The sequence below is a fragment of the Myxine glutinosa genome, chromosome 3 (genome assembly GCF_964187855.1).
Source record: "Myxine glutinosa chromosome 3, kmMyxGlut1.1, whole genome shotgun sequence".
Classification (NCBI taxonomy): Eukaryota; Metazoa; Chordata; class Myxini; order Myxiniformes; family Myxinidae; genus Myxine; species Myxine glutinosa.
In genome coordinates, this window is record NC_136263.1 from 185,705,685 (window position 1) to 185,730,523 (window position 24,839).

The window sequence follows — 24,839 nt, forward strand, 5'->3', positions numbered from 1 at the left end:
GTTTTCCCCTCCGTCTGTGTGCGTTCGTCCGTGCGTGCGTCCGTCCGTGCGTGCGTCCGTCCGTGCGTGCGTCCATCCGTCCGTCCGTCTGTGCGTGTGTGTGTGTGTGTGTGTGTATGTGTGTGTGTGTGTGCATGCGGGCATGCGTGCGTACGTAAGCGAAGGACCGAATTCTAGTTTGGTGTGTGGGTGCAACCCACGTCAAAATCCAAGATGGCCACCACCATGTATGTCTGAAACTTGAGCGGAATATCTTGAAAAATAAGCGAAGTACCAATTTGTAATCTGGTGTGTGGGTGTATCTAGGCAGAAGGAAGAACGCTTTTGAAAATTGGGTCGCCACGTCAAAATCCAAGATGGCCGCCACCATATATATATCTGAACCTTGTGAGCAGAATATCTTGAAAAATAAGCGAAGTACCAACTTCTAATCTGGTGTGTGGGTGTATCTAGGCATAAGGAAGAATGCTATCGAAAATTGGGTCGCCCCGTCAAAATCCAAGATGGCCGCCTTGCGTCTTCCACTTTGTCAACTCACATCACTTCACTGACGGGGGACCTCGGCGTAACGCTTGTTAACCCTAAATCACTGCAGGAGCAAATAATGTGTTTGAAAGGTTATAAAATAAGAGCAATGGGTCTCACCTGTATGTAATCAGTGGTTTAACTTAAAAATTAAGCTCCCCCACTTATCGAAGGAGTATTAAGATGCAACTCACGTGTTCAACCAACAAGGCTAACATGAAGATCGAGGAACTTTCCAAAGAAGTTAGACATAAAGTGGTGGATAAGCTGCATTCAGAGTTAGAAAGAGTTGTCAGAAAATCAGGCACAAGTTTGGCCAGGAAATGCGCGACCACCACAACAACCCTTAGGAGCATTGGTGCGACAAGTAGGTGGTGATGCCTTGACCCATAAAACTGGGCCACAGGTCAATAGCAACCAAGAGGGGAGGAGCCGAATGCATTATCGATTTGGGTGGGGGCAGAACTTTTAGAAGCAGTTGCAAACCACATGGGGGATTTTTTCTGGGGGGGGGGGGGGGGGGGGTGGGGACCCTTCACTATAGCTGTGCTCTCCGCCACGCCCCACCCATCCAGCTACGCCCAATCTACTCTACTCTTCTCTTCTCTTCTCTTCTCTTCTCTTCTCATGCTGCAAACAGACTGTGGCAAGGACATTGGATCTCTCCTGCTCGTGATTCATTAAGGTCCAGATGTGTCCTGTCAAGTGCAGCCAGGGTATTTCTGTCTTGTCCATCCCTCGCTATTGTCTATCTCTTGTGGAATGACTGAGGCCTTAAGTTAGATAAGCAAGGATCCTGGTTGTCCATTGATTTGTGGGCACATAAGGTTAATGGGTGTTTATTGCTGATGGTTGTTTGCTTCTCATTGTATTCCTGCCTCCGTGTTTCCGATTACATTTTAAAACCACTTGGTCTCCATGTTAAAGTGGGTGGTTCCGATCGTGGTTGCAATTGCGCATGCCTGTTAAAGGATGAATTTGATAAGTATGATGAATGCCCATAACACGGCCGTGCAGTGCAGCTAGCGACACCGCTCGGTTGTTGTTTGAGATCACACATACAGCACCAAATCAGCACGGCACATCAACAGACTCAGTCGGTTGGCCCAATCAGCAAGGTGGCGTGGTGGATAGACATGCGATCTGGCCTGGGATGACCAAAGCAGTTGGCCACTGCAATAGCTTTGACGTGGTTCCCTGGGATTCGTGCCAGGCAACTGGGATGGCCAGACGGCTGTAACAATACCAAACTATCAGGAACAATAGGCTTTCCAAGCAATTCATTGCTTGGAAGCCTAATGAAGAAAGTTTGGCATGTCCAAATTTATGATAAACTTACTGCAATAAAGCCTTTGTCTGGCGTGTTGGGTCATCAGGACGGAAATGCTTGTATTCTTCTACCTCCTTCTCAAGGCCCAGCAGTTGGCTTTGTAGCTTGTTCCGTAGAGCCGGCAGAGTGTCACGGATATGGTTCGTCAATTGCTGCAAAACACAAATGAGACCATTTCTCATTGGGTTTTATGAACAAATACTTAGTTATAATTGTGGAACTACTGCTGGATTTGTGGTGAAAATATGATGTGATGCAATATTTACATCATGACAGCTACCTTTTGTCACTGTTCAGGGTGCTGGAAATAACATGCATATTCTCTTTTCTTCGTAAAGGACACAGTAAGTCATCAAAAGTATTCCAAGGATGTTCAGAGACTGTCTACCGTTACAGCATGCGCAAAATAATGCATATATTTCAAAGTTGCGGCGTTTTTTGGGTCAGGGGAGGAGGGTTGGTTGGGAAAATGAAGGGAAAGGATGAGAGCAACAGAGGATATGTTGGGATAAGATAGGAGTAAAAAAAAGAGAAAGGAGAAAGGAGAAAGGAGAAAGGAGAAAGGAGAAAGGAGAAAGGGAAAGAGATAGAGATAGAGATAGAGATAGAGAGAGAGAGAGAGAGAGAGTGAGAGAGAGAGAGAGAGAGAGAGAGAGAGAGAGAGAGAGAAAAGTTAGCAATTGGGACAAAAAATAAAAATGTCATGGGTGGGGGTGGGGAGGTTCAACAATTCTTCAGTTTATGTTTTCCTAATGTGTATATGACTCCAAACTCCCACATTTCATCACAAAATCTCATTCCTCCCCCGCCCCGCCTTTCACTAACATCATGAAAAAACAGCACGGAATGGCGTGCACTCACGGCACGTTGGGGAGGCAAAATGAATACACAGACCTGGTTTAAGACTTTTTGTAGGTATGGTGTACCCATACGTTCTGCCACGTGTCGGTAACTGGGATGAGACAGGAAAAACTTCCGCTCTGAGGCCAACGCAGCTTTGATGTCCTTCCGTCCATCAATGTCCTTCTGACTGCGATTTACTACACCGACATAGCCTGTGGTACACAAAAAAAATTATTCATATACATATAAAGGATAAACATACAATTAATATATATATATATATAAATATAAACAGGAATACATTCCTGCATGTGGCTCATGACAAAAAATCCTTACAACGCAAGACACACTCAAACCCAAGGACCTCATTGCGAATGCAGCGACAGCCCACTGAGCTATTGACTCTTCGAGAAAAACCTCAGGAGCTTCTCATACTAACACTGCAAGATTGATAATGGCCGACGATACATGGATGTGATTTTTCACAATCAAGTGATAGGGAAAAAACGATATATAGCATATTTACACATATATGAAAGTTGTGGGTGGACGACTTATGAGAAAACCAGGTGGATAAGTTGGTTATGCGACAGGAACAAGCCGTTTATATTTTGATTCAGTTCCAAATCCAGATCTGGCCCGTCAGGGGTATACAAAACTTGAACTATTCAGCCTGGCGGAAGTATGCTATTGACCAAGTGCCATTCTAGTTTTCTCTGTTAATCTAACTTATTTACATTTTATCTGCGTTCTTTTTAGCTTTATTTCTTTGGAGTAGTTTGTGAAGACTTGAAATAAGCATCAAAAGCAATCAGGTGGCATCAAAATGTGAAAACTTGAGGTGGGGATGGGGGGGGGGGGGGGGGGGTGAATACTTTCGCAGGCCACTGTATTTTTTTTTTTTTTTAAATGTTGAAGGCTGCAGTCACAGAATGTATAGTCCTCATCGGGGCTAGGCCTTAAATAAAAGAACTGCATTGATAGAAAAGTGAAGAAAGAGACAATAGTCAGAGCTTTTGAGGAAGTAAAAAAAAAAAAAAAAGCTGCTTTTTGAAAAGGGGAAGGTCATAAGTGTTTGGAAATTCATGAGAAGGTAGAGTTCCAGAGTTTGGCAGTGGAGGGGAAGAAACTAACATCATAATGGCCTACTTGAGTTGTATAAATACGTACATCATTTATTTGTATTTCATTTTTTGTTAAAGTCATTTTTAGGGGGAATGGTGGTGATTTCTATTCATTACATTCAAATGTGAAGATGAGCAGCTTTCCACTCATGTTAGAAAGACTATCATAAAAACAATTTGTGAGAAAGAAAAAAATCACAACTTCAAGTTAAGTTTGAGTACAATAACACCAGTAAACATAACCTGCTTCCACATTCGGTGGAGGAGGTGAAGAACACAAGACGTTATCATTTACCACGGCGCAAGGGAAGCGTCTTGTTCTCTAGGATGTCTTGGGCATCGGTGCCTTCATCCATTAGGTCCAGTTTAGTGATGACTCCAATGGTGCGAAGCCCTTTTTCAACACAGAACCATGGGAGAGACAAGTGGGGAAGAAAATGCAGTGACCAATTACAAAGTTCCTTCAGATGATAAAGATTTGAATACAGGGAGTCCTCGATACAAAGAGTCCCGTTGTCCGGTTTTTTTGCGACAACGTTGTTGATGAATTAACACTTTTCTGATACAAGTCGGGTATGCTTCGGTATAAAAATGAAAAAACTAAAAATAAAAACTAGAACGGCACTCTTCGACATTGCGACGTCGACCGATATGCTTCCGCCCGCATTATTACATTATACATACTTGTACCAAGTTTGATTAAAATCCCTTCAGCTGTTCTCAAGCATCAGATTTTTAACTGGCATGACATCTGACCTTTGACCTTTGATACAGAAATCTAATCAGTTCATCGTCTCATCATAATATATACTTTTATATTTGGTCCAAGTTTGGTCAAAATCCCATCACTGGTTCGCAAGTTAGCACGGTAACGTAATTTTCCTCTGTGTTGGCAGGCATTTTCGCCACAGTGGAGACCCAGGGAGAGGCCAGGCATACCAGATAAGACATGCCAAACTGGTGGAGAAGGGTCTGCAGGGCGGAAAGGGATCTGAAGGGCAAGTCTGCTGCAAAGCTCATTAGAGTTTCCACCCAACATACGTCGTGCCTCCCAATGCTTCACCACATGGAAGACCACACACCAAAAAACAACACATCACTTCTGTTCTTCTGGTGTCCCTGCCTGAGTCTTTCCGCGCAAGAATAGACCAAGGATATGCATTAGAAACCATTCAGTTGAGGTCAAGCACGTTGACCGGGATTCTCTGCCACATCTTTAGCTCGTCCCCCGCACAGACGGGGTTTTGCAATCACCTCTGTATGTCCGTCTGTGTGTGTGTGTCTGTCTGTTCGGGCTGTAACGTTTTACCATTTCATCTATTGTCATCAATTTTTCAACAAATCTTTATTATGAAAATACGGACAAGACAAATTAATAATTGTCAAAAGGTCAAAGGTCAGTGTCACCTAAAATCATAAATTTTCATCCAATTGAGATGAAATTTTAAGAATTTGCATATTGGGTCACTGAATTTGTTCACCTATTAAAAGCAAGTAGCTGATTTTTTTTGTTTTAAAGATCAAAGGTCAAGGTTGCATAAAATCATCCATTTTCATTCAACTGACTTGAAATTTGAGCAGGGTTTGCATATTGGGAAACTGAAGCCTTTTGCTTTTGAGGTCAAAAGGTCATGGTCACCTGGAATCGTCGTTTTTTGTATATTTTTCAGCTATTTTTGTCATGTTTAGAATATGGAAGAAGAAGTCTGAATTCAAAGAGGACGCAGACGGGCTTTGCATTTCCCCATGCTTTCTAGGTATTATTGTTCTCCTTACTGTGTCCCGTACCCATTACATATCAAACGTGTTATTTTTCCAAACGTAATTCTATGCATTTTGAACAACAGACTCATCCTGTCAAATGTTTCATAAAAAGCCAACAAAAATCAAAAATAGATTTGAAGAAAATAAATAAGACTAAAATAGTTGAGAGAAACAAACACTGCATCCCCACCTCCAAAAGAACAAAATGGCTGAAAAAAACCAACAACGGCACACAAAAAAGGTCAACCATTTTCTACTTTCATGGCGGAGTTGAACCGTTTGGTATACCTTGTGGATCGACTTCTTTGGCCAGTTTTAGAGCATCAGAGTTAGCCAGGTCTGTGTTGGCAGGAGATACGGCAAGAATCAGGCAGTTATCTTGTAAGACGAACTGCAAGATCATCTCTCGGATCAAGGCTTCGATGTCCGCAGGTTGGTCACCCACAGGCACTTTCGTGATACCCGGAAGATCAATCAGAGTCAAATTTAGCACTGTGTGTAAGGGAATGAAACAGAGAGAGACAGAGACAGAGACAGAGACAGAGACAGAGACAGAGAGACAGAGACAGACAGAGACAGAGAGAGAGAGAGAGAGAGAGAGAGAGAGAGAGATAAACATTAGTGTCCTATAAAAAGGATTCAAAACTATCTCTGCAGGTGGGTTTGCAAACTTGCAGATTCCAATAACAATAACAAACACCCTGCCATTAATGTATAAAATGTTCTCTCCCATTCTTCCTCCATAAATAATCTCCTCTTCTCCATAAGTTCCATCACCATAAAATAACTGTAAAAGCTCATTGATAGATTCCTGTCTTGTACTATGATTGTTCAACAATTCCCATGGGCAAAATGCTTGCTCCCAAGACTTCAGGTCTCTGCTGGTTATTCTGAAACCATGCATTTGCCATATATTGCTAAGTAGGGGGCCAAGGAAGTAAGGAGGGGCAAGATTGTTTTTCCTATGATGAAGTTAAAGCTCATGAACCCGCTCCTGCTCCCCCTCCCCCCTAAAGACAGGGAGCCAAGTAAACATACTAACCTGCAAATAAGAGGGTTGGATTAGGTTAAGCAGGGTTAATGAGGTAGAAATGATTGCGGGTACGAATGGAGGGGGGGTGACATGAGATGGTGGTTCAACACCTGCTTGAAGCCCTGGAGGGTAGAGCGGGATTGAACAGCCTCAGAAAGACAGTTGCACAAACAGGTGAAAAGAGGACCAAAAGAGTGTGTAGCAAGTCTGGACTTTGGGAGTTTAAGCAAGAGGAGGTTACTGGAAGAATGGGGTTGATGGGGAGGATTGGGGACTCAGAGCAGATGGAGCAAGACCGGAGCAGAGGTGGTTAAAGACGGAGACAACCGACGTGTCTATGATGCGAGTGCACCAGCCCGTGTGCTTCAGCATCATTGTGGGAGATGCCAGTAATGTTGAGAACTTCAGCTTCCAGGAAAGACGCGGCATGAGAGCACCAACATATGAGATGGCAGTACTACATTGAGCCATGAAGAAAAGCTTCATCGGCTTTGACTTGTTCTCATGTCAAGGAATGACTTGGAATGACAAAGATTGCTGTCTACAGCAGGGTTGTGTTCAGTTACCAAGCAGCTAACTAGCGCTTGCCAAATATTATGGTGCCCAAATCTGAACACACTGCTGGCTTTTACGGCCAGTTGTGGTTGGCTAGGTCATGGCAGGGTGGTGAAGTGTAGACATTCAATAGACTAAACCTTGTCCAGTGGCTGACCATGGAAATAGGTGGGTTTGTTTGAGGATCCTTCAGGAGCAACAAAATGAGATCGTTTGCTTGGATTGAAAGGCAGGTTCCATGTATCAGACCAACATGAAATAATTTGCAGATCAGCACAAAGTGACATAAAAGCTGCCTCCTTGTCAGTGGGATGCAAGTACTACCTGACATAATGTGGTCATCTGCAAAAAAAAGTCCAAAAATAAAAAAGGTTGTCCAGAGCATCAGAGGGGGCGTTTATGTAGATTAGGAACAGAACTGGGTCCAGGACACTGGCTTCAGGCACCCCAGCCTCGACCGGAAGTGATGAGGGTTCCATTCATAACACCACATTGACTGTGCACACGGAATAAGCCAGAAAGCCAGGTAAGAAGGCTGCTTTGTATACCACGGGCAGTGAGCTTGGCAAGTAGAGCAGGATGGCAAACCGTTTCAATTGTGTATGTGCACTGTAGAACCCCAACATTCACGGGGGATACATTCCTGAAAAATGCAGTAAATGTCGAATTTGCAAATGCCGGGTCATTGTTTCAATGGGAAAGAGGGAGATGGGTTCCCGGCAGTTTGTGATTCATAAGGGTAAATTTTACAAACACGAATGCACGTGATTATAGTTTCATTAAAATGCTTACAAATGAAAGAGCACCAACAACAGCAGGTACTGTTTCCAATTTTTACTGAGGATATGGTACAACTTTTGATGATGATGATGATTTAGAATCCATTGTACTCAATGGACTCCTCTGAAGAGGACGCAAGTGAGGTTGCCAAGTTGTGCACCGAAGGGGATGCGCGTGAGGGCGCCGGTCATCACGACCTGTTTCGCTGAGTGCTGCAGGTTTCTGTGCAGCTCATTGTACAGCAGCAAAACACCATCCAACCCCCTCTTGAACCGGAGGTACCACTCCATCACTAGGTCGGCATCTTGCAACCTGTCAGATACTGACATCATATCATGCAGCACCTCAAGTCAGGAACTTGATGGTCAAATTGGGCTTCACCATCTCTTCATCTTCTTCACTACCATCCTCTTCCTCCATGGAAGCCTTAATGATGGCCTCCAACTTTGCCTCACATGGTGGAGGAGGACATCAGCTCTTCCAATTCCTCCAGGCTCAATGTCGTCAAAGTCTTCCCCTCCCACCTTCTGTGGAAACCCGACGTTTTTCCGCCTCCCTTCCTCAGTGTCCTGAAAGCCTCTGAAGTTGTTGACTGCCTGTGGCCATAGATATTTCCAGCAAGCATTGATGGTGGAGGTTTTGACTTCGTTGAGAGAGTCCTTGATGGCACTGATACAGTGGGCAATGTTGAAGTCCTTCCAACATTTCCCGATGGGAATTTCGGAGGCAAAATCAAAAGCATCCAATATGCGACAGAAGGTGCGTCGAGAGTAACAAGTTTTAAATGTTGAAATCACCCCTTGGTCAAGTGGTTGGATCATGGAGGTGGTCGTGGGTAGCAGGAAGATGCCCACGACATTGGCATGGGTCACCTTCAGCACCTCAGGATGCTGGTGGGAGATGGTTTGTTAGAGCTGTTTTGTGTTTATGTGTGGCTGTCAAAGATGGTTTTAGAACTGTGGCATGCGGTTGACTTGGGGGGGGGGGGGGGGGATGGTTTTTAGGCCGTAAAAAACCGTGAATATATGAAGCACAGGGCCACGAATGGAGAAGCAGGTTACATTTTATGAACCACGAATATCGGGTTTCCACAGTGCATAAATCGTGGGACCCCGCTATTCACACGGGATACCTTCCTGGAAAATGCCGCGAATTGCGAAACCGCGAATAGTTGGGCGTTTCAATGGAAAAAAGGGGAATAGATTCCCGAGTCAAGAAAATCCGGGAATACAGTAGACCAAACCTCGAATGGCAAGGCAAAATCCGTGAATGGTGAGGCAAATCCCAAGAATGTCGACAGTATTCCGCATAGGGCAATGAAAGTCCCAGAAATTGAGAAACAAAAGGTGTGATTGTCGGCGATAATCCTGCAAATGGCGAGGCAAATCCCGCGAATGTCGGTGATAATCCCAGAAATGGCAAGGCAAATCCAGTGAATGCAGATGAAAATCCGTGAATGCATGCCATGTCAGTTTCAATGGAGAAAAGGGAGACAGCAAATTGCACTAATAAATACTGTGGAGTGTTTTCATTTCATTCTGATTTCATTCTGATACAGTAACTCGCGTGGATGACGTGTTATGCAGCTGGTGGAACACCCCTCGAAGCTCTCGATTATTGTGCGGCTAAAATTCACGGCCGCAAAAGCCATGAAAACGCAAAGCACACAGCAGTGAATGACGAAGCAGTTCATACTCGCAGCTCATATAAGATGTTTTTTGACTAAGTCCAGCTCCTTTTTGCATGGCTGGTAAAAGATGAGTTTTATAAATGTGTCAAGCTAGCGGCTCGTATAATTTTATTTTTTGCGCCCCTGAAAAACCACAAATTCGTGCAACAAGGCAGCAAATCGGGGGAAAAAAAAAAACCCCACGATTTCACGGAACACAGCCACGAATAGAAAAAAAAAAAAAACCTGCAAATACGCAGGATATTTTTCTGCAAATAGAGAAACAGGTCGCGTTTTATCAACAGCGAATATGCGGAACCGCGAATAGCGGGGTCCGACTATGTATGTATGTATGTATATGTATATGTATGTATATATATATATATATATATATATATATATATATATATATATATATATATATATATATATATATATACACACTAAATGACCAAAAGTATGTGGACGTCCGAACATCACACACCATATTAATGCCCATGATTTTGGAATGAGGAGTTGGTCCCCCCTTTGCTGCTATAACAGCTTCCACTCTTCTGGGAAGGCTTTCTACTAGATGTTGGAACATTGCTGCGGGGATTTGCTTCCATTCAGCCACAAGAGCATTAGTGAGGTCAGGCAATGATGTTGGGCGCTTAGGCCTGGCTCACAGTCAGCGTTCCAATTCATCCAAAATGTGTTCGATCTCGACAAACCATTTCTGACTGGACCACGCTTTGTGCACGGGGGCGTTGTCATGCTGAAACAGGAAAGGGCCTTCCCCAAACTGTTGCCACAAATTTGGAAGCACACAACCGTGTAGAACGTCATTGCACGCTGTAGCATTAAGATTTCCCTTCGCTGGAATTAAGGGGCCTAGCCTGAACCATGAAAAGCAGCCCCACACCACTATTCCTCCTCCACCAAACTTTACAGTTGGCACTATGCATTCGGGCAGGTAGCGTTTCCTGGCATCCGCCAAACCCAGATTCGTCCATCGGACTGCCAGATGGTGAAGCGCGATTCATCACTCCAGAGAATGCGTTTCCACTGCTCCAGAGTCCAATGACGGCAAGCTTTACACCACTCCAGCCGATGCTTGGCGTTGCACATGGTGATCTTCGGCTTGTGTGCGGCTGATCGGCCATGGAAACCCATTTCTTGAAGCTCCTGATGAACTGTTGTTGTGCTGACGTTGCTTCCAGAGGCAGTTTGGAACTCGGTAGCGAGTGTTACAACCAAGGACAGACTATTTTTATGCGCTACGCGCTTCAGCACTCGGTGGTCCCATTCTGTGAGCTTGTGTGGCCTACCACTTCACGACTGAGCTGTTGTTGCTCCTAGACGTTTCCACTTCACAATAACAGCACTTAGTTTACCAGGGCAGCTCTAGCAGGGCAGAAATTTGACAAACTGACTTGTTGGAAAGGTGGCATCCTATGACCGTTGCACGTTGAAAGTCACTGAGCTCTTCAGTACAGCCCATTCTACTGCTAATGTTTGTCTATGTGCTTGATTATATATACCTGTCAGCAATGGGAGTGGCTGAAATAGTCGAATCCACTAATTAGAAGGGGTGTCCGCATACTTTTGGTGATGTAGTGCAGTGCTTTTGGTAATGTAATGCAGTCAAAATAGGTTTAGGCCAGTCCTATGTTCAAATATATGTGTTCATTATTAAGGTCAGTACTAATAAGGGTGGGCTGACCATGTGGGGAGTGCACACGCAAGTTGATTGGAATGTTGGAGATGCCCTTGTTGGAGCCTGTGAGTCGGTCCGTCTCGGCCTCAATCTCTTGTCGTATTTCATCAAAATCTGTGAAAATGTTTCCCTTGCAGTGCAAGAATTCAGCACATTCTGAGGGTCAAGAGGAAAGAAAACAAAAGATTAGCTTCAGACATTAGCCAGTAAGGGACTATGATTACAATGACAACACTTTTGCAAGTTTTGGAACAAATGCAGAGAAGGTGGGTTTCATGATCATCACCTAAAAAGCCAAATGTATTAAAATAACCAGAACTCCTGTAGATAACCTGCACGAGATACTCAAAGGGGCGTACAGAATACAAAAGGTTAGTAAGAGGGGCGGTCAAGACATTTCTCAATTCAGGGGTAAAAGCAAATAGCAGCATTGTAATTTTTTGGTAACACAAGGTGGAATGCTTGTGTATTTGTTTCAGTTAATTTGACTCATGTAATATATTTTCCTGTTTCAGAGTGAAACTTTCAAGTATGGCATTTGAGAAAATTACAGATTTCTGAAATATTGAGCATCTGAGTGTCATCAAATTGACACTAGCCTGGTGTTGGCTTAGCGGTTAGGGTGCCGGCTTGGGATCCTAGGATCCTGGGTTCGAATCCCGGTCGATCGCTGAATTAACGCCAGGGGGGTTGACTCAGCCTGTCATCCTTCCGAGGTCGGCAAATTGAGTACCAGCTTGCTGGGATGAATGATCAGGTGTGAACCCCGATTTAGAATAGGTACACCGTATCCCTGCGCATCGTAAGAGCGTGACCAAAGGTTGGCGTCAGGAAGGGCATCCGGCCATAAAAACATTGCCTCAAACAGGGAACCATGATTGTCATGGGGCCCGCAAGGCTAACCCCCGCTCTAGCGGGGAAAATGGCCTTAAAACGATCATCCATGAGTCATCAAATTCTTAACCAAGGAAGGTTTCACAGCAACAGAAATGAATTTATGCATGGCAGGAGTATATGGCACAGATTCTCCTTCATACAGACTTGGCATTTAATATGGAATTTTTTTTGGTGGGGGTGAACTTACTTTTCAAGATGTCTTAGAACCAAAAGTTCATTGGAATTATGTTGAAATTATTCTAGATTTTGTTAATGTGACCTTTAAAAGAAACAAAAACCACATTTGACATTTCGAAACAAATAAATTGATCCTTGAAAGTGATGTAAACTGATATCGAACTCAATTCATGGACAGTACAGTGTTAAACTTCTGTACGTTTTCCAGAAGTATCTCTTTATTTTGCACATTAATAACCACCTTTAGAGGCCATTTTTCCCTGCAAGCGGGGGTTGGCCTTTTTCGGGAACCGTGGTTGTTGTTGTTTTTCGGTCCCCTTTTTGAAGCAATGTTTTACGGCCGGATGCCCTTCCTGACGCCAACCCTTTTTGCCGCCTTTAACGACAAACAGGGAACACATTAGCCAAATTTATTTCATATTCATATCCGGGGACATGGCAGGCCACTCCATATGCTCTACACCACGGTCAGCAAGAAAGTGTTGGATCACGCGAGCACGATGAGGCCGTGCATTGTCATCTTGGAAGACAAAGTTTCCTCGAAAGGCTGCGCGAGCAAATGGAAGCAATGTTTCTTACAGAATGGCCCTGTACTTGAACTGGTTCAGGTTTCCATTCAGAACAACCAGGTCAGTTTTGCCCCCTGCATGAAAAGCAGCCCAAACGGTCACCCCACCACCTCCAGCTTGGACTCTTGGCACTATACAATCTTTGTTGTAGGCTTCATGCACTTGTCTGCGCACTCGGATGCGGCCATCTTGACGATAGACCAGAAATCTAGACTCGTCACTGAAGATCACGTGATTCCAGTGTCCTGGCTGCCATTGACGGTGCTCTCTGGCCCACTGCAATCGGCGCTGGCGGTGTTGTCTGGTCAGGTGTGGCTTTCTCAGGGGATGCCTGGCACGATAGCCTGCTTGAACCAGTCGTTGGTTGACTAGCCTTCTGGATACAGGCACATTTGTCAGTTGCTGCCATTCAGCCCGAAGCCGATTAGCTGACTTGGTACGGCCATTGCGGACTAACCGGTGCAGCTGGCGATCATCCCTCCTTGTGGTTCTGCGGGGACGTCCTGGCCTCGGGATTGGAGAAGGGACACCCCTCTGAGCATTTCGTTTCAGGATCTTTGACACCTGACCTTGAGTGATGCCATACTGCCGAGCAATAGCACGCTCTTTCATGCCGTAATTTCGTAAAGCCACCACTCCATGACAAACAGCATTGTCGAGTTGACGGACCATCTCCAGAGGAAGCGGCAATAACTTTTGTAGACGTGCAGCAGTCGTTTTCCACTAATACAGAATGCAACAACCCTTGTATACCCGACTGTGCAGCCAATCGTCAAATGCACCTGTCCGTACATTTTGCCACGCCACCTGTGATATAATCCTGTTGTTGACTTCTTGCTGTGACAGACAATCAGTGACATGGTTCTTTTAACAAATAAATCACCAAAGTGTAAAAGAAACTCACCAGATTAATATCCTGAGTTAAGAAAGTAAACCCAAGTCAAGAAAGAAAAAAAAATTCCATATTAAATGCCAAGTCTGTATGTTACAATAACAAGTTGGGCCAAAAAGTTCAAGCGTGGGCATGAGAGCCTCGAGGATGACTCCCGGTCAGGATGGCCTTCAGATGCCACTGACGAGGCATTTGTAGCCTGAAATAAGAACTTGATTATGGATGACTGGCATATCAAGGTCGAATAAATAAGCACCCGGGGTTGGCATTTCACATGGAAGTGTGGTGACCATCATCCATGAACATTTGGGAATATCCAAGGTTTCTTATAGATGGGTTCCTCGAAACCTCAGCAGTCTGGATCGTCACCAAAGGATCGCCTGAATTTGTGAGCTCCTCTACCTGCATGACCCAATCCAGCCAACTTTATGTCCTGACTTGTGACAGATGAGACCTGGATTCATCACTGGGTCCCCGAGTCAAAGATGGAATCCATGCAATGGAAGCACCCAAATTCTCCAACCCATAAGAAGTTCAGAAAAAAAGGCTCTGCCAGCAAAATCATGGCCTTGGTTTTCTGGGATACCAGAATTCGCCTGGGTTTTCTAGTTCAACATGCATTCCCCAGCTACACACACTCAGATGTCCTATGGATGTGGTATAGACTTTTATATCCTTTCCTAGAATGCGTTGACCATCGTTGGTCACTTCTTGCTCAAGGTAGACCAATATCATTGCACAAAATATTGGCAATCAACTATTTTCACATGTTCTACAACAAAAAACACACATCAACCTTGAACTGCAATTCTTCAGTTGTACATCTAGTTTAAATGACTCATGGTTTGTGACTCCTTAAATGGTTCAATAACTATACTCAGAGGCAAAAGTTATTGTGACATGGAATTTTTTCATTGGTAATCTTGTGAATGAATTTTTGGATTTGAACCAGAGAAAGTCTGTTAAAATGGTCGAAGAAAGGCAACCAAGCAGTTGTTGTTCGAATTGCACGAAATTTGCAAGAAGCATGACATATTCGAGAAAAATGGCCAGCAATGTTCACTTTAAAAGGTCAGACAACCAGACGCTTATCATTTCCACTCAATGCAGTCTTAAGAAGTGCAGAAGTCAGAAAAACACCTCTATTCATCGTTCTGGAACAAGTTCGACATGCCACGCCTCGGGGAAAATGACAGATGGAGAGCTATAGGTATGCTTCAGTCTGGTACCTCGCAGCGTGATGTTGCTCGTCGATTCAACGTCCATTGAAACACCATTTGGCACTTATGGCGACGTTTTCAGCAAAACAATCAAGTTATAGACCGTCCCCGTAGTGGCCGCCCACCAGTGACGACCCCACGTCAAGACTGATGGATTCGAACCACGCACCTCCGACACAGGTTCCAGCCAGCAACCCTTACAGCCCGTACCATACCTGGCAACAGAGGTGTATCTGCGAGAACAGTTCGACGACATCTACGCGTCTACGGCATCCGTGCAAGACGCCCAGCCCGACGGCCAATTCTGACGCCAGAACATCGACGTCTCCAGTGGAGCAGACAACACTTGCAATGGGGAGCACATTAGTGGAGAAGAGTTCTCTTCACCTATGAGTCACGTTTCCTTCTTCACCGAGCTGACGGTAGGACAAGTGTCTGCAGGCGCACAGGTGAACGTTAAATCAGGCCATGTGTTCTGGAAGGGGATCGTTTTGGAGGTGGGGGCGATATGATCTGGGGTGGGATAACAGCTGCAGCAAGGACGCCAATGATTGTGATTGAGGGGAACTTGAATGCTGTGAGGTACCGAGACGAGATTTTGCAAATGGCCACTTTACCGTTTTTGCAACAGAACGGCCCTGGAGTGACGTTTCAACACGATAACGCCAGACCACACGTTACTCGAGTTGTACAGCAGTATCTTAATCAGAACAATGTTAATGTGTTACCCTGGCCCACAAAATCCCCTGATTTGTCACCCAGTGAACACATCTGGGATGAAATGGAGCGATGTTTACGACGTCATCTGAATCCTCCAACAACGCTGAAGGAACTCCGCCAAATCCTTCCTCGGATATGGAATGATCTTCCCCAGGACTTTCATCGAAGTTTAGTGGCCTCAATGAGGCGAAGGTGCCAGGCCTGCATCAAAGCACAAGATGGACACACTCGCTACTGACCGTGTGAACTTGCTTGTGAACCCCCTCTTGTTTTGTGGCTCATTTGCATATGCCAGGTGCGCTGTTCTTATGGACTGTTGATTGTTACCATACCTTGAAACATTTGTCTTTCCATGTAATAACATTTCATTCGCGGCAGTAAAAGTTTAACACTGATTCTGTTTGTTGTTTGTGTGTCACAATAACTTTTGCCTTTGAGTATATATCAAATATGACATAACATTGCCAAGGAAAATAAAAACTGGTATTTTATTGGGAAGGGAACTGACCAGTATCGGCCGTGACAAGCTGCAGGATGAGGGGACGACGAGTAACGATGCCAGAACCACGCGGCAGGAAGTCCCTTGGGAGTACAAGAAATGGTATAAATGTAAACATAACAAATAAATACAATTTCAAACTTCGAATTGCTATGATTGAAAATTTTCCTTGCTTCAAAACTCAGAACCGATTTTAGTCAAAAACCTCAAGGCGTGGTATCTTGAGATCAATTTAAATAAAAAATATCTGCATGACTTTCATACCGTGCAAAACGTTATTTAATAATTCATGGAGGCCGCCAGTTGGCTATCTTTGGTTGGATTATAAAACAAAATATTCTGCACATGTATGCTCATGAATTGTCTTTGTGCCAAATTTGAACAAAGTCAGTCCATGCATGGCCGAGAAATGGTTGGTACACGTTTAAGTAACAAAATGGCCACGAGTTGGCCATATTGGATCTGATCTCGGAAATAAATGACGTGCATATGTAAGCCATCATTCTTCATCTGTGTGCAAAGTTTGAACAAGATCGGTAAATGCATTTCCGAGAAATGGTTGAGGCTGTGTTCAGTTCCAGATATTTTACAATTACAATGGTCACCCATCTACAAGTCAGCCATTTTTGATCAGATCACAAAATAAAGTGAGGTGCATGTGTATGCCATCATGTACTGTGCTTGTGCCAAGTTTGAACAAAATCGGACCATGCATCTCCGATAAATTGTTGGGAACACGTTTAACTAACGAAATGGCGACCAGTCGGCCATCTTGGATCTGATCTCGGGGAAGGGGGGGGGGGGGGGGATGACGTGCATATGTACCGTACACCATCAATCATTATCGGTATGCCAAGTTTCAACAAGATCTAGTAAATGCATGTTAAACATCAGGGTTTTTTTTTTCGCTAGTCGGCCATCTTTGATCACATCGTGAAAAAAGATGTGCATATGTATGCCATCGTGTATTGTCTTTATTCCAAGTATTAACAAAATCGGTCTATGCATGTCTGATATATGGTTGCAGATGCACACAAACATGAGCAGACGAACAGACGGACGAGGCCCAATCCATAAGCCTCTGTTTCAAACTGAATCCACCGGGGCCAACAACGTTTTCAGGTCAGTTCCAGGAAGTACTTTGGCTACAATTTCCAAGATCCTTCCACATCTCGGAGTATGTTTGACAGATGGTTTTGAATTTTGTATACACCTTTCTGTGACGTACGGATATCTAAAACTGTGGGAAGTTCACTTAAAAAAAACAAAAACAAGAAGAAGAATAAGTAATCACGAAGTTTGAAGGCTTTGGTAGATTAGCATGAAATGCCCAACACTGCAATATAATATATTTTAGAAAGAAAATGAAATGATGGCTACAATCAAGCATCCTTATTTTGGACAGACCAAATGGAATATCAACAAATCACTTTATCTTTCAAGGTGTCATTAATACTTGGTGACAAGCAGATTGCAAAGGATGGAAAGTTGTCAGAGGACTGAAGGAATTGCCAAAAAAATTTAAAAAGCAATTTTCGTAGTTGTATTGCTGTCTACGCAACAATACAATTTTAATGTGGCAGTGACATTTGTGCCCTATACTTAATGATGCTTTTCATCATTGTTGTAATGTGATATTACTTAGGTTTAGAATGCAAATATTGTTAACCGATGTCAATAATCAATGGTTTCAATCAAATGAATACTGATGAGAGCATGTACTACTTTGGGAAGTGATGTGAGGCTTACATTGAGCATTAGCCCTCTGGCAGAGAAAAAAATATGGAAATGAGAGTGGAGGGAGGGGTAAATAGTGATGGGACCTAGTCAAAAATTCCCTAACTCTCCCACAAGCCAAGACTGTATACAAAAAAAAAAAGGAATCAAGGATCAGGGGTAAAACATTTTTTGGAAGAGACCAGAGTAAAGATCAAGGATCAGAGGTCTAAACAAACGAATTGGATTCAGGGACCAAAAATCAAAGGAAATTAATAGAAAACAAGGGTCAAAGTTCAAAAGGCACAACACCATTGATTCAAAATGACCCAAAATCTAATCATTTAATCTTTACACCATTATACATACATGTACTAAGTTTGAATTGGATCACTTCAGCCGTTCTCAAGTTATAGACCTATTACAGACTTTGACCTTTGACCTCTTGACCCCAAAATCTAATCAGTTCATCTTTACATCATTCTACATAAGTGTACCAAATTTGGTCAGAATCCCATCACTGGTTCACAAGTTATCGTGGTAACAGTATTTTTACCTAACATGACCTTTGACCTCGTGACCCCAAAATCTAATCAGTTCATCTTAACCTCATTACACATACCTGTGCCATGCTTGACTAATATCCCCTTAGCAATTCTCAGGTTATTGCAGAAACGAAAACCTATCACAGATGGACGGATAGACAGCCGGACGGACAACCTGAAAAAACATAGTTCGTCTTCGTTGGCGGAGGCATAAAATGTTGATCTGTCTGTCTGTGTGTGTGTGTTACCTATACTTTCCTACACCTCTGGATGGATTTGGACCAAATTTGTCACGGAGGTAAAATGTTGTGCTGGCCAGGTTTTATTGGGGTTAGTGGCTCCTTTGGCCGCTGGGAAACTTCCAGGAAAAATGATTAGGGTATACATCCTCACTAATGCAGTTGGTTTGAATAGCGCCACCTTAGGTGAAGTTGGGCACTACAGGATGGATTTAATTTCCTCATACAACTACCTGACTCATCTGTGGTTATTCTCGCCACCACCATGGCTAGCTATTCCAATCACTAGGAATGGGTACTTTTGCTAGTATAATAAACATTAATGGAAGTGCAGTCAAAGTAGTGGGTAATTATGAGGGTGCTTTTCGGTCCTGAAAGTAAGGTGGTTGTTTTGATAAAAGCACAAGTGTTTTTTGAGCATTTAAATTCTCCTAATTACTGTACAAGTCAGTCACTTCAACCAGGGCATTTTGTAAATCCTGTCATGTTTAAACAAGACCGAAAGCCTAACAGCGGCATAGCCGGGCTTGTAAAATATTATAAACCAAAAACACATATGATTAGCTTTTTAAACAGTCGCTAATGCTGCTTATAACATTAAACAAAGAAATTTGGAGGAATCCCGACATCCGTGAGGTAAGTCTTACTTACACAACTGAGGGAAGATCTACTGTAATCTATATACCTCACAAGGGTTGGGTTAATAATATGCTATCAAAAAACCAAGGCGAATTCCTTACTTGCGTGGTTGTTAGCTTTGTACACAGTCATCATTGATTCATGAACCATACACCACTTCAATCAATTAAGTATGTATTCATGACATTGGGATTAAAGTGTTATGGTCATATTTACTATATTATTATTATTACTATTACAAAAAAAATACTACTGAAACGATACACTACTGTATTAAGAAACCTGGGCTTAATTTATCCAAAGCAGTCCGAAGGTGAGGCATAAAGCCTAAGGCCTATACGTACCATTTTGATGGAAGAGCCGTAACGCCGATGCTTTCGATATTTGATGGTCATTTTAACAATCGGTTTGTTTGTGTTTCATACAGAATGAAAAATGTAAAGGTGGAGCATGGCGATTGTGATATATGACAGGTTCGACGATATGTTTGCCCTGAACGAAATTGGAATCAAAATGGTGGAGTGTGGAGAGTCAGCCACCGTATCGCAGTAATGACATCAGACGTAATCACATCACCCTGTCATGTGACCAGATCCTCAGCTCTCATTGGTATATGTTTAAGGGGACATACATACATACAGACAGACAGACAGACAAAAAATGAGAAAAGTTTTCTTGAAACAAGAAAACCATGAGAAAAATATTTCTTGCAGCTATAAAAAAAATTCTCATGGTTTTCCTGTTCCAAGAAAACTTTTCTTATTTTAAGAAAATATTTTCTTCCTAAGAGGAATATTTTTTTGGCAGCGATGTAATGGACAATGGTAATCAGACCAATAACTCTAATGAGTTAAAAGATCAAAAGGATATACTGATGTAAAGGGTCTATAGGGGTTTATAGTGAGTGGTTCATCGGGTCATTAAGGGGTATGCATGTCTGTGGGGGTCCAAGGGGTCCAACATGAGATTCACAAAGACTCTTATTCCAACTATGTTATCGTTTGTTAGTGTTAACTATAGGAGCATTTGTTTTGAGGAAATCATATAAATATGTTTTTTTGTAAACTAGAATGTGAATATGGCAGCAAGTGGCTCGGTTATAATCACTGAAAGGGGCATTGCAATATGGTCAGAGAGAAAAACAAAAGTGTCATATTGGATGGCCCACATCAGCAAATTACAGAAACGGTCAGAAAATGTACAAAAATGTAAAACAGAAAGGTCATGTTAGCTTACATCGACAATGGTCCATGTCAATTGCACTTTGTACCTGAAGAAAGCCGTTCAGATGAAGCATGTGAATCACCTGGTAAATTTGTTCAGTGCAGAAGCTGCTGCCCAGACAGCAGCCACACTAAGTTAGCAAGCAGTGGAACTCCAACCAAAGTGTCTGCGATGGCATTCAAGGCCAACTCCACACCCCCCTCCCCACTTCCCCCTCACCCCTCCCCCCTCTGCTGTGACATCCTCATCCTTCAAACAGGCAGGCTGCAACATCTTCCCTTTCTCTAGACTTTGAAAAAAATCACATGCTGGTCAAACACTTGCAATATGTCTTTCAATCCTGACAAATCTCACACTCTCACTATCTCTTTCCCAAAGGACCGTCTGGCAGACCCTCCTATGTACTTGATTAACAATCCTCTGGAGGAAGTTCAATCATTCAAACGCCTGGGTCTCATTATCAACCATGATCTTTCTTGGCAAACTACATTTCAAAATTGGCCTCCAAAGCCAGCCGCAAACTGGGTATCCTGCGTTGTACAAAGTCCTTCCTTGGCACACATGAACTCCTATCCACCTGCAAGGCTTTCATCCACAACTTCATGGAGTACTGCTCTCCCCTCTGGGCTGGCTCCCCTGCCTCACATCTTGCTCAGCTTGATGCTGTGGAAACCAAAGTGTTCAAAGATCGTTGTAATCTCCCACGCTAATGCTGAGTCTATGGATCTATCAGCTCGCCATCACAGGCAGGTCGGTGGTGTGGTCTCTCTGTTCTCTACCACCTCCTTTCTGGTCTTGCAAGCCCCCTCAGCTGTTTCTGTGCTTTGTTGACCCCACCAAAGATTTATGCAAGGCTCACATGGTCCACTATAAACCCTCTTCTAGTAAAACTACCTAAATCCAGGATCACTGCTCACCTCCACTCATTTGTTTCTCTTTTTCCCCACCTGTTGAATGAACTTCCACATTCTTTTAAATGTCATTCTTCCCTCCAGTTCTTCAAGACAGCTGTTCACCGCCATCTCAGTTAGTCCCCAATCCTAAACCACTAGCCGAAACCGGTGGAACATCCACGGAAGGGAGGATGTGGTGTATGGATAGAGTGTACCATTATGGATGGCATAGGGGATTTGCTTGTCCGAGTAAGAGTTAGGAAGAAAGATGAGAATGAAGAGTGCGTATATGAACAACGACAGGGTAAAGCCTGTAAAGCATACTTTGATAATCATGAACGGTGGCAGATGCAGGAGTTGGTGAAACAAAAGGGGGGCTGATCATGACCTACCCTAAGCCACATGGCCTACACCATTTGATGAGATCATGGCCACAACGGAAACACAACAACTGGATAGGTAGGGCCTAGGCCTACGCCTACTTTTCGTCACTCGGCGAAGTACACTTTGTTTTAAGCTTTCAGAAGCTGAAGCCTTGTTATTTAATGCTTTATATGATACTGATGGGCTGCTGATCGGTTTCACTTCGTTGTAATCACAGTATATGGAAGAAATTATGGTAAACCCACCTGATGAGGTTAGCGTACACCGCGATCGACGACACCGGCACAAATGCATGCTCAGGATTGTCCACTCAGTGGACGGCTTGCTGTCGCCTTCGACTGTCCAATCAGCGGACGGCTTGCTTCGCCTTCACCCAGCAGACGCCAATAAGATGGAGTCGTATCGGCAGTTAATCGGATGCTTTTGGGCCCCAACGTCGGCTAATTCAGATTTTTCGAGTATGGCTGTACGTGATAAACAAAGAGCGCGGTTCGTAGATCGTAAATCCATTAGTGCCGTGGGCATCGCGTCACTGGGTGCGGCGTAAAAGGGATAACAAAGTCGAGTCCTTACGCTATTATTATATAGACTAGCCGAAACCCGTGGAACATCCACGGAAGGGAGGATGTGGTGTATGGATAGAGTGTACCATTATGGATGGCATAGGGGAGCGCTCATGGGATCTTCTTCTTCCGTTAACTTAAAGAGAAAAAATTGGAGCTTAAATCCAATCAGTCCTCTCTGCTCGAAGTGCTCAGGCCATGCCTTCCCGCTCTCATACTTTTATTGCCGTTCGGTGTAGAAAGAGATTGACATATCGTTCGTCTGTTTTCAGCTCGTTATCTTTAAGCTTCCTTACATCTCGCCACCTGCTACACCTCTGAGTTACGAGGATTTATGCAACGCACCCCGAGTATCGCAACGTCACTCCATTTAACTTTATTAAAATGACGATAAAGACGTCAGCTCGTTATAAAGACGTACCCATTCGTACCCACGTCAGCTCGTTATAAAGACGTACCCATTCGTACCCACGTCAGCTCATTATAAAGACGTACCCATTCGTACCCACGTCAGCTCGTTATAAAGACGTACCCATTCACACCACTCGCCTGTCCAATCAGCGGACGGCTCGCTTCGCCTTCGCCCAGCAGACGCCAATACGATGGCGTCGTAAGATGGCGTCGTATCGGCAGTTAATCGGATGCTTTTGGGCCCCAAAGTCGGCTAATTCAGATTTTTCGAGTATGTCTGTACGTGATAAACAAAGAGCGCGGCTCGTAGATCGTAAATCCATGAGTGCCGTGGGCATCGGGTCACTGGGTGCGGCGTAAAAGGGATAACAAAGTCGAGTCCTTACGCTATTATTATATGGATGATCTTTTATAACCTCGTTAACCCCAACCAAATCTCTCCCAGTTTTTCCTCTCTTGGAGCTTCCTTCTCCATGCATGTGCGGTTGTCATGCTGTTTTTGTATGTTACATCCTGATCCCTTCAGTTTACTAACTCTTGCACAAGCCTCGCCTATGTATACAATAAATAAATAAATAAATAAACCTAGTGCAACCTCCAATATATCCAAGATAACTTTCTACCCACAACCCAGGCAGGAATTTGTAAATAGTTCAGAAAACTGGACCAGCTGAGGCGATCGATGGGACACCCAGTTTAATGGTCATATGGAAGACGACACACACAATGGCATGTTGCCTTGTATACGAAGCACTAGGATGACAGTTTATGGCCGTGTCGAGATTTGAGGCTCTAAGCTCCGAGTTGAGTGTACGTACCTCTCGGCTATCCTGCCAGTCGACATCAATACTAATTTTGAATCAAATTGACGCTCATTGACAATACACTAGTCACATTAGCACACATGCTCCCAATAAAGTTTTTAGAGAATATAATTTCAATCGTATTCTATGCCAAATTAAACTTGCCTGCAAAGCTATAATATTGTTTGTTTTTGTTTTTCACATGACCTAACTGCCACGCAAACACACACACACACACACACACACACACACACACACACACACACACACACACACACACACACACACACACACACACACACACACACACACACACACACACACACACACACACACACACACACACACACAGCTAGACGAGGCAAACACAGCCACTGTGCTTGTAGTGAGGTACCTTATTAACAAAAATGCCAAGGACCGTTACACTGTGGACAAAAGCACAATTTTTTCACCAAAGCTTTGCCCATGTATAAGGATCAAAAAGAGGGTAAGCTCCAAAAAATCTGATGACAGGAAGTGTATTTAATGACGTCATAATGACGTCACAATAGACTAACAAGATATTAATTATTTAGCGCAAATTAATGTATAACATAAGGTTGTGAAGTACTGTGCCGAGATTTTGAGTCATAAATTTAATATTTCAAGAAACAGGTAATAAGCCTTTTTAAGCTCACTATGTTACAGTGATGTCATTACTCAAATGAGTAAAAAAATAAAATAAATAAAACAAAACAAATGAAAATAAAACATAAGAATTAGGGGATAAATGCAAGGGTGCCAGGTCTCAAATGTGATTTAAGACCATGTTCAAACAATACATTCCCTGGAATATACACGATCTTAGTCTAGCTATTCAAATTTAGAAATGCAAGAAACCAATAAAAGTATTTATGAATTTTCTATCAAATTACAGCATTGGAACGTATAATATTGGTTTGGATATTGTACTTTTTATGCTTATGTGGACTATTTCCTTTCAATTTCAGGTCATCATGGATTGGAGTGCTTGCATAATCTGCAAGAAAACTACACCGGAAAAACTATCTTGTCCACAGAAAGGATTTAAACGTAATGCCAGAGAAGTATACGCTGCATTCCTGGGAAATGTTGAGTTCAGACAACT

The 24,839-nt window shown here is 43.4% G+C and overlaps 1 protein-coding gene across 1 annotated transcript in view; it reads right to left on the reverse strand.

The window, feature by feature from the left end:
• Positions 1–24,839, reverse strand: part of LOC137417140 (dynamin-1) — a 209,613-nt gene that overhangs the window by 169,078 nt on the left and 15,696 nt on the right. The window contains exons 3-8 of the mRNA XM_078774835.1: positions 16,306–16,379; positions 11,329–11,478; positions 5,875–6,078; positions 4,118–4,216; positions 2,750–2,910; positions 1,865–2,007 (exon numbers count right to left, since the gene is read on the reverse strand). Of these exons, the coding sequence (XP_078630961.1) occupies positions 1,865–2,007; positions 2,750–2,910; positions 4,118–4,216; positions 5,875–6,078; positions 11,329–11,478; positions 16,306–16,379 (831 nt within the window). The remainder of the gene's footprint in view (positions 1–1,864; positions 2,008–2,749; positions 2,911–4,117; positions 4,217–5,874; positions 6,079–11,328; positions 11,479–16,305; positions 16,380–24,839) is intronic.